The following is a 9,925-nucleotide window of genomic DNA, read 5'->3' on the forward strand; positions in this document are numbered from 1 at the left end:
CCTCCTGCTGTGGGCAAGGTGGGACTGCTGCTGGCACGCCTCTCCTGTGAGCAGGGTGCAACCTCTCCTGGCAATGGAGAAGAGCACTGGGACACGTCCTGCACAGTCACAGCCTCTGTGGGGTGTGGTGAGGTGGGGGGCATGAAGGGGCAGCGCTTTGCTCCCTGCTGCAGAGCATGTGCATGAACAACAGACCGCTGGGGGCACAGGAGAGGGACAGGGGAGCCAGCACTGAGCATGGAAGCAGGAGGTGGACCTAAAGAGAGAGCCCCTGGCTGTGCCTAGGCTATCTCCTCCTGGTTTTGCCTGGGTTCCCATGCTTGGGCTTCCTTGGCTCCTGAAGCTCTTCTCCAGAGGGACTCTGCCAGCCTCCTGCACCAGAAGACAGAGAGCTGCCGGGGGTCCCATCTCCCTGCTTACCTTCTCCAAAGTTCTGGTCATAGATCTTGCTGGGGTTGGCAAACTCGTACTCTGAGCTCATGGGGTAGGCGTGGGGCACAGTCCGCGTGGCCATGGAGAGCTGAGGAAGGGGCCTGTCCAAGCGGTCGCTGCCTCTGAGAGCGAAGGCTGCAGATTGCAAGGTTTTAGTTGGGTGAATTCCACAGGGAGGAGTGTATGATAAAAAGACGGACCAAAATAGCCTCGCACACAGGCCCCAGGCCGCCTCCCCAGGGTGACGAGGGAAGCTCCTCATGGCATTCCTATAGAGCTGCAGGCTCTGCCTGCTGGCAGGGTGCAATCCTGTACTCCCTGATTCCCCGCCTTGGGCAGGGGACAAGAGACAGGAACTGAGCCCCCAACTGCCACTCCCAACCCAGCAGAAGACAGGACAATGCCTAATGGTGGCTGGTGCTTGGTCAGGTTGTGTGCAGTCACGCAAAGCCATCGCTGTGAGCTTAGCCCTCAAAACAGCCCCACAGAAAGGGATTTGTTTTCCCCAGAAGCTGAGTCTTTTGTTCCTGGGTGTGGTAAGGTGCTGCAGACTGCTAAGTGGCACGCACTAAGCAGACCCTGATGCTGACACTCCAGAACTGTGAGCCAGTTGTCTAGGTTGTGCCTTGGCCAGGGCTTCAGTGCTGTGCAGTGGGATCAGAGGAATGCCTGTGCAGGAGGTCATGCATTAAGCAGGGTCTGAAGCTGGCCTAGATCCACTTTTATTGAACTGGGAGTTAGTACCCAGTTAAGATCCTTATACTATGAAACCAAAGATTTCCATGTCTCTGCGGTGCGAGAGAGCAGGTGCACTACTGCTGACATAATATGGAACTGGACAAAGTATGGCTGGGGCTTCTGCAGAGGGTGAATTCTACTCCCTAATCTTGCAGGCAAGTGAACAGGAAGAGGGTCAGGCCCTTTTGCAGGGGACTGGTGGTGCTAGCAATGAGATTGATGTGCCCTTGAGCCATAAGGCTATATGTAAGTTGCAGATACTCAGAGCTCTTGTCCTTTAAAGACAGCTTCTGGGCTGAACCCAGCCTCATGATCTGAACTGACTGCTGCAGTGCAAAACAGAACAAGGGAGTTTGCATCCCAAAGAAAGCAAGCAGCAGTGCAGCTCTGCAGGGCTGCTGTTTGCCTGCTTTATCTCTGCTTGCAGAGTGCTGGGCTCTTCTGCCCTCTCCCGCAAAGTGGTTTCTCTAGTGGGCAAAGGGCAAGAGGTGTCAGCTGATGCCCTGTGGAAACCATCCTTAGTGTGCACAGACTAGTAGGTGCTTAGGTAGGGTGCTTACTAGTCTGTAGAGCTTCACACCAGAGTACCTCAGCACAGACCTTTTGGGGTCCATGTTGCCCTCCAGCTATGGCCTGGGGCTTCCTTCACTTTAAGGGAAGGCAGAGCCCCTCCTAGGCGCGTGGGTGCAGTGGGGAGCTGCAGCCATGGTGCTGTCACAGGGAACAACAGCCCCTTGTCCTTTTTCATGTGAGCCAAAGATAGGAGCTGCATTGATCCTGCTGGCATCCAAAGCAGCTGGGAATATCCGCCAAGCCTGCTTGGGACTCAGTAGATAAACAGCATGTGGGGCGCGGGGCGGGCAGCCGGGCAGCTTGGCTTCTTGCTGCCCCATTAGTCTCCTTGTCTTCTTCTCCCCTTCCCCCCCCCTCCTTAGCAATCTGTTCAAACCCCCAGACGCTCCTGGGCTGAAGGGACCAGTCCCGGACTGGGACAATAAAATCCCTGACACCACTATTCGGGAGGCCTCGGGGGGAGAGGCCCCGCCAGCCGCGTGGGTATAAAGCTGCCCCCTGTGCTGGGCACAGCTCTGCAGCAGTCGTTTGCTTGGCTCCTCCGTTGCGCTCCGATGGATATCACCATTCACAACCCCCTGATCCGCAGACCTCTGTTTTCTTGGTTGACACCGAGCCGTATCTTTGACCAGATATTTGGAGAGCACCTGCAGGAGTCAGAGCTGCTCCCTACTTCCCCCAGCCTCAGCCCCTTCCTGATGAGATCCCCCTTCTTTCGGATGCCCAGTTGGCTGGAGACGGGACTCTCGGAGGTAATCTGCCCTGCTTACTGCTCTTTGTTACCGCTGGGTGCACATCCTGATGGGTCTGGAGCTGGGAACTCAGGAGAGCTGGGACGCTGCTTGTGGGTTGTTAATAGGAAAAGCCTAGGGAAAAGAGTGCTGAGTTTTTGCCTCTGCTCCTCTGTGTTAGGTAAGGACCTCTGCACGCTCTGCTAATCACTTGTAACTGAGAGCAAGTATTGCCACAGCCATGGGCACAGAGACAAACTGAGCTGTGTGTGTGCTGCGAATGACTGCAGAACTGGCAGGAGAAAGGAGAAAGCCTGATTTCTCTGTCTGCCCTGAAAATTTTTCCATTCTGCTTCCTCCTGAGAAGCAGAGGAGCAGTGGGACCCCCATGCCAGGCAGCATGGGAGCCTCCAGCTGCTGAGTAGAGAGGCCAAAGCTAAAGCATCTCTGGCAGACAGAGCAGTGTTTTCAGAGAGATATGGGACAGGAGGGCCTTTAAATGGCCACCTGCTTGCTTCAGGGGCTAAGGCACACAGCTCAAATGACCTTGTTCAGTGTGCAGGTCAGCTGTCTATGATAACTTATAGAGCTACTCAAAGCCAGCAGAGTGAGAGGGAAGTATTTTCTTAATCTTTGCTTAATGTTTCCCTTGGTTTAGTCACCTGGGTTTGGTCATCTGCTGAAGCAGCCATAATAAGCACCACAGGTAACAGCGTCAACATCTGACTTTCTCATTGGAGAAATCTTCACAAATAATCTAGCAGAAGGAGCAGGAAGCCTTCCAGGTAAAACTGAGGAAACCAGTTAGCTAGAACTGGCATGGAAGCTGCCTCCATGTCCCAGAACAGAGGAGCCTCATGTGTTCCCTGACCGTGACCACAGCAGCAAGGCAGAGAGAGCCAGCTTGCACTGCTGAGTTCCACTGACTTATCCAAGACAGGCAGAAAATGCAAATTCAACCTCAGGAGCCAGCAAAAAGCAGCATTTGCTGGAGATGACAAAGTGCAAAATGGAAGGGAAGGAGGCAAGATGAGCAGCAGGTGACTCAGAGTTTCAGCAGTAGCCTTGCTGCTCAGATAAGAGAGGTGACCTAGTTGTGCTGCTTAGTTGACACACGCTATTTTTGTTTTTAAGGAGTGACGATGCAGGGAAAAGACTGCAAGTGACACACATGAGCTGTAGTCAGCTGCACACTCAGTTTCTTTTTCCAGAAAGACTTAGCAAAATTCAGTTGCAGAGACTGGAAATCTCCAGACACCTCAGAAGAAGTTTGGTAGGAGTCAGTTTTAACAAATTCAGATTGAGAAAATCTCTTCCTTATTCCCCAGAAAATGTTTATCATATGTTTATCCTGAGAGAAAGCATCATGCTTTATGTGCTGTAGTGGTGGGCATGAATGGAACAGGCTAACAAGAGACAATCTGAGCCAGATAAAAATCCCAGGACTGAATGCAGATCAGACAGGGCATGTGGAGAGCCCAGCATGAGCGTGACCTGCTGCATGCTGAGAGCCTGATGAAGCTGAAACCTTTGCCTGAAGTTGTCTCCTTGTTTTACAGATGCGACTGGAGAAGGACAAATTTTCTGTAAATCTTGATGTGAAGCATTTCTCCCCTGAGGAGCTAAAAGTGAAGGTGCTCGGGGACATGATAGAAATTCATGGGAAACACGAGGAGCGGCAGGTACTTCTTCTTTAATTGTGTCACTGTTAGCCAGTGTGTGCTTCCTCATCTATGGTTAAACAAGAAGGCTGCAGAATAATCCTCTTTTTTTCCTTCTGAAACACTTCCAGTGTTTTTGATCAACCAATCCTAATGGACGTTGCTTTGTGCAAACCCCCATCTGATTCCAGACTGGGCAGCAGCAGAGTGGAGATTTAGTGCTGGTGTTGCATGACCTGTGAACTGAACTGGAAAATCAACTTTGAAGTGAGCATTTCTGGGCCTCCCTCTTTCTGGGAAGAAGACAGGAATGCAGAGAGGCATTCAATAAGTTAACAGTGAGCTGTAATAATTAAACCACATAATGAATCTATGCACTGCCCTGTTCTATTAGCAAGAGGCTATCTGTTCCTGAGAAAATACCCATTTACCAGATTGTAGGCCTTAAAGGTTGTGCTCTGCTGTCAGTCGTCCCGCTGCTTGCTGGCTCAGTGGCAAATGGTCAAAGAGAGGTCAAAAGCCACGTTTAAGGCTGTACATAACAGGGATTGCCCATCCCCCTCTACTTGCAAGAAGGAAACAAATCCTAGAGATAAAATAGCTGTATCAGTGTACCCATCAGCTCCAAAAGCTTCTGGGAGAATAGATCTGTCAGTCAAAAAATATAGCAGTACTCATAGATGCTGGAAGCTCGTAATTCTGAAATAGCTTCTGCAAGGTTTTTTTGGCTAGAGCTGAGAAGAGCTCAATGGGGAGATGTGTATTCTGAGGGCCTAGAGACCCTCAGGAGGAGGGGCTGCTGGCTCTGGAGGTAGCTGTATGTCCTACATCTTAGCCATGGCAGCACAGCACTGTGAAACAAAGCTGGCAGGCACAAAAGCTGGAGGAGAAAGCCTTGTCCTGCAAAGGGTGCCTGCACCACCTGCAGGGGCAGGGCATTCTCTCGCTTCAGCCGTTCTCAGATCTTTAAGGGAGATCTCATAATAAAAACTCTTCTAACTTTCTGAAAAGTTTTCCTTTGGGAGCTGAAGCTTTCTGAACTCAAACTTTATGCTAAAAGCCCATGGTTTAGGTGGAACTGAGGGAAAACTTCTAATCAGCGCTGTTCCTTCTCTTCTTCTTTTAAGGATGAGCATGGCTTTATTGCCAGGGAGTTCAGCAGGAAATACAGGATCCCAGCTGACGTGGATCCCCTGACCATAACCTCATCGCTCTCTCTGGATGGTGTCCTGACGGTGAGTGCACCGAGAAAACAAAGCGACGTCCCTGAGCGAAGTATTCCTATCACCCGTGAAGAGAAGCCTGCCATTGCAGGATCCCAGAGGAAGTAGGCTGCTATATAATGTCATGCCAGGGCCATTCAAGAGCACTTCTCATTGGATGCCACCTGTACTCAATGGCCACTCTTATTTATTTATGCTGAGTAAGTTTACTAACAAATAAAACATGAATAAGCAGTCTGTAGTTTTTGGTTTGGAGCACTTGAGACAAGGGAAGTGTTGGCTCAAGAAAGCCATGTAAGTTTGCTGTGTAGGGAAACATATCTGGCATCATTCTTCTTACAGCTTGCGTGGCAGGTGTGTCCAGGAGAGCTTGTCTCTGTGTTCAAAAACACTTCATGTGTAACTTCATTTACTCTAATGTTTTGCAAACAACTAACTGCATGAGCCTTTCCTTTCAGTGTTTCCTGAGGATTTCTGGGTGTTTCACAAGCAATAGAAAAGTTTCTCCAGTGGAGATTAGGCTGCTATGACAACTTCATGACAATCGAAACCCATTCAAAGTCTGGGTGTCAGATAAAAACTGAATGGGGAACAACTGTATCTTGTGTTTCTAGAATGATCCATGCTACACAAAAGCATTCAAGTGTTGCAATCACTTGGGAGCAGTTGCAGATGACAACTGCATAGCTGCAGTAAACACAGATACATCCAGAGAGGAGAAAAATGTCCTGCTCTAATGGTGCAAACCACATCACTCTGAAACTATGTTGTCTGTGCCCTTCAAACAATAAATAGCATCTGAAGTCTACAGTATTCATCTGATTTATGCTAACACTGTTGTATGGTACGAAACAATACTAAGTCCTCCTCATGTGTCAGAATCTGCTTAGCACCTCTCTTCAAAGAGATATGAGCAGAAAGGAAAGTCTGTATTACTGGAACAGAATTTCTATAATTCCTGACCCCTCCTCCCCCAGGAAAAAATTGCACAGGTTGTAGTACGCAGCTATGACTGATGAGGTATTGGAACGGGCTGTCCAGGAAGGGGGTGGAGTCACCGCATCTGGAGGTGTTTAAGGAAGGGGTAGATGTGGCTCTGAGGGACTCAGTGGGCAGTGCTGGTGGACGGTTGGACTGGGTGATCTGAAAAGGTCTTTTCTAATCTTAATGATTCTATGATTCTATGACCCATTTTCTATGTCTCTTATACCTGCTAAGACAAAAATTATAAGAGATCAGTCAAAATCTCAAGTGAACTCAGTGGGCAAACTTCTTCCATGGCTTTAACGGAAAGGAATACAATGAGAACTCAGTGATGTGGGATCACTGTCAAATACACCAGATCCCACCTGAATGCCAAGCTCTAGTTTAAAAAGTTCTACCAGGTGAGGTGTTAGTTAAGCTTCAGTGACAAAGTGCAGCATGACAGAAACTCATGGGTTAATTACAAACAATACAGCTGAGAAAGCAGGAGCAACATATTTCACAAGATGCTATATTTGGCTCTAATGCAGGACAGGTTGTTTTGGTTTGAAGGAGATCTTTACAGCATGGCTAGCAGATGGGGCTCCTGTTATCCTGAAGGCACAGTCTGCAGATTCCCTTCATCTCTGTTGCTTTGTCTGCATCTTTTTTGTTCCTTCTCTACGTGCTGGACATGAGCAGTTGCTGTGTGGAGGCCTGTAGTCGATTGTGTAGCAGGACTGGGCAGTTGATTTGAACAAAGGAGGTTCCAACTCAGGCTGGTGGCCCGGAAACCAATGAGGTTCTTGTTCAAATCCTGAAAGGAGAAACAAAGCTAACTTGAGCAAGAATGTCTAAAATAGTAATAAGATATCCAAAAAGTGTAAATGGGGGGGAAATTTTTTCTACAGAGCAGGGATTTGTTAGAATCACAGAATCATTAAGGTTAGAAAAGGCCTCCAAGATCATCTAGTCCAACCTACTACCAATATTTCCCCACTAAATCATGTCCCTCAGTACTATATCGACCCTTTCCTTGATCACCTCCAGGGGCAATGACTCCACCACCTCCCAGGGCATCCTGTGCCAGTGCCTGACCACTCAGAGAAGAAAAGCCAGCTCCCGCTGGCTGCGCTGCTGCTGACACAGCCAGGATGCCGTCGGCCTTCTTGGCCACCTGGGCACACTGCTGGCTCACGTTCAGCCGAGCGCCAACCGACAGCCGCAGCTTCATTTCTTCCACAAAGGCTCAAACTCAGAAACAAGAAATGGGACTTTTCAGTGTAGACTTCTCAGGAATAAGTGTGATGAGGGCAGCTAGGCAAGAACACATGAAATGGGAGTGCCACTCCCTGAGAGACTCGAAAGACCTGTTCTGTGATGGTGCACGAACACAGCTCAGCAGAGAGAAACATCAGTCTGTCATCTCTGGGCAAAATGTCATCCAGAAGACCTTCTTTAACCTTGCTACAGAACAAACATTTTGTTTCAATTCTGCTCACATACTTCTTGTTCTCTGATCCTTGTCCTTGTTGTAATCCGAAGAATACGTCGTTTCAAAGCAGCGAGCATACTGGAAAGAAAAACTCACATTTAACACTGCCAAATATAAACTAAAAACTTCAGCATTCTGTACCTTACAGGAGGAACAAAGTACCTGCAATCACACCCCTACTTTAAAGTCAGTCTGAGGTAAGATCACAAAGCTTGGGTGACTTCTTTGCATTCACCATCTCAGGGCAAAACACTGAACAGCAAAGGCACCACAGTTTGACTGGAGCCACCTACTAAGAGCAAGGCTGAGATTAAATGAAGAAGCATTTCTCACAGCTTCTGCTCTGCAGTGGAACTGTTGCAGGTGCTCAGCAGAGGAAAGGAATTGGCTTTGCATTTTTAAAATCCATTAGAAAAGACCGGGAGCAAGCCAGCAGAAGGGAAGCTATTCATGGCAGGCTCACCTCTATGAGATTCAAAGCTGATAGAATGGATAATGCCCTGCATATGTGACAAATTCAGTGACCAAGAAATATCTCGGCTGAGATTTGCTACGTCCATGAAAGGCCCAGCACATACTTGGGAAGGAAGTGGTTTGGGTTGTGCAATGTTCTGGATGTCGTAGCGCTCTTCATTCCAGTTCCCCATAAGTACTTTGTGTGAGTAATCGTTCTCATTGGTGGTGCACCTCCAGCCAAACTGGGAGAACTTGGAGGTTTCTGTCCACACCTCCCCATGGCCAGTGGCATGCTTCAAGGAGCCACTGAGGAAGTTGTACATGGTCTGGATCTGATCTGGGAACAGAGCCCAGCAGTGAGCAGCCCAGACTTAAACCACTCCTAACAGCACGGAATGTCACACCTTCACTTCCCGGGTAACCAGGCAAGGACCTCACCTTTCTGGCTATGATGGAAGCATACAATCCTAGAATTGTTTGAGTTGATAGGGACTCTTAAATGTCATCTAGTCCAATTCCCCTGCAGTGCACAGGGACACCCACAGCTCCAGCAGTGCTCACAGCCCCAACAGCCTGACCTGGGCTGTCTGCAGGGACGGGGCACCACCGCCTCTCTGGGCAACCTGTGCCAGTGCCTCACCGCCCTCAGTGCCAAACCTTCTGCCTCATCTCCACTCTCAATCTCCCCTCTTGTCGTCTGAAGCCATTTCCCCTTCTCCTATCGCAGACCCCACTATGGAGTCCGTCCCCTCCCTTCTCACAGCCCCTTTAGATGCTGACAGGCCGCTCTCAGCTCTCCTTCTCCTGCCTTCTCTTCTCCACGCTGCTCAGCCCCAGCTCTCAGCCTGTCCTCGCAGGGAGGGCTTCCATCCCTGCCACCATTTCTGTGTCCCTCCTCTGGACACAGCGCTCCAACAGCTCCACGTCTCTCCTGCCCTGAGGACTCCACCTGTGGACGCAGTGCTCCAGGTGAGGTGTCACAGCGCACAGCAGAGGGGCAGGAGCACCTCCCTGCCTGCTGCCCGCGCTGCTCTGGCTGCAGCCCAGGGTCCGCTTGGCTTTCTGTGCTGCCAGGGCACACTGCTGGCTCATGTCCAGCTGCCACCCACCAGTAGCCCCGGTCCCTTCTGGCAGGGCTGTGCTCTATCCTTACGTCCCCCAGCTTGTACTGACAGTGGGTGCTGCCATGACCCAGGTGCAGACCTTGCACTTGGCTTTGTTGAACCTCCTCAGGTTCCCCAGGGCCCAGAGCTCAGCCTGTCTGGGTCTCTCTGGATGGAATCCTGACCCTCAGAAGTGTCAGCTGCAGCACACAGCTTGGGGTATATCTGCAAACTGCTGAGGGTGCACTTGATCCCACTGTCAGTGTCACCCAGTGAGCACCAGCCCCAGCACTGACTCCTGAGGGGCACCACTTGCCACCCGTCTCCGTCTGGACACTGAGCCATTCACCACCTCTGAGCCAATGGCATCAGAGGACCGCATTCATTCTAGATGTGACAAAACTTTTTGGGTGGTACAGTAAGCATTTATTTTCTTAAAGAAGGATACTGAATTTCTCAGCTTCATATGTAACCACGGGGTAACTCAGCCACCTTACAAACACAGCAATTCATTCACCCAGGCCAAGGGCGCTGACGCCCGGACCAGCAC

At 50.0% G+C, this 9,925-nt stretch overlaps 3 protein-coding genes across 4 annotated transcripts in view; 1 reads left to right on the forward strand and 2 right to left on the reverse strand.

Moving 5' to 3' along the window:
- HSPB2 (heat shock protein family B (small) member 2) overlaps positions 1–612 on the reverse strand; it is a 2,584-nt gene extending 1,972 nt beyond the window's left edge. The window contains exon 1 of the mRNA XM_010723775.2: positions 421–612. Coding sequence (XP_010722077.1) covers positions 421–514 — 94 coding nt within the window. The 5' untranslated portion in view covers positions 515–612. The remainder of the gene's footprint in view (positions 1–420) is intronic.
- Positions 613–2,010: 1,398 nt separating this feature from the next.
- On the forward strand, positions 2,011–6,166 carry CRYAB (crystallin alpha B). 2 transcript variants are annotated; one of them, XM_003212760.4, is made up of 3 exons: positions 2,011–2,495; positions 4,034–4,156; positions 5,263–6,166. In XM_003212760.4, exons 1-3 carry the CDS (start codon positions 2,298–2,300, stop codon positions 5,464–5,466), a joined length of 525 nt encoding a protein of 174 aa, XP_003212808.1. In that variant the 5' UTR covers positions 2,011–2,297; the 3' UTR covers positions 5,467–6,166. The 2 variants fall into 2 exon arrangements, with proteins under 2 accessions (XP_003212808.1, XP_019478439.1); XM_019622894.2 differs by lacking the exon at positions 2,011–2,495 and adding an exon at positions 3,662–3,747.
- A 645-nt stretch (positions 6,167–6,811) lies between these two features.
- On the reverse strand, positions 6,812–8,685 carry C26H11orf1 (chromosome 26 C11orf1 homolog). The gene is made up of 3 exons (XM_010723821.2): positions 8,395–8,685; positions 7,828–7,894; positions 6,812–7,138 (listed from the first exon to the last, which is right to left on the reverse strand). The coding sequence occupies exons 1-3, from the start codon at positions 8,593–8,595 to the stop codon at positions 6,963–6,965; spliced, it is 444 nt and encodes a 147-aa protein (XP_010722123.1). The 5' UTR covers positions 8,596–8,685; the 3' UTR covers positions 6,812–6,962.
- Between the last annotated feature and the right edge of the window lie 1,240 nt (positions 8,686–9,925).

The sequence above is a fragment of the Meleagris gallopavo genome, chromosome 26 (genome assembly GCF_000146605.3).
Source record: "Meleagris gallopavo isolate NT-WF06-2002-E0010 breed Aviagen turkey brand Nicholas breeding stock chromosome 26, Turkey_5.1, whole genome shotgun sequence".
Taxonomy (NCBI): Eukaryota; Metazoa; Chordata; class Aves; order Galliformes; family Phasianidae; genus Meleagris; species Meleagris gallopavo.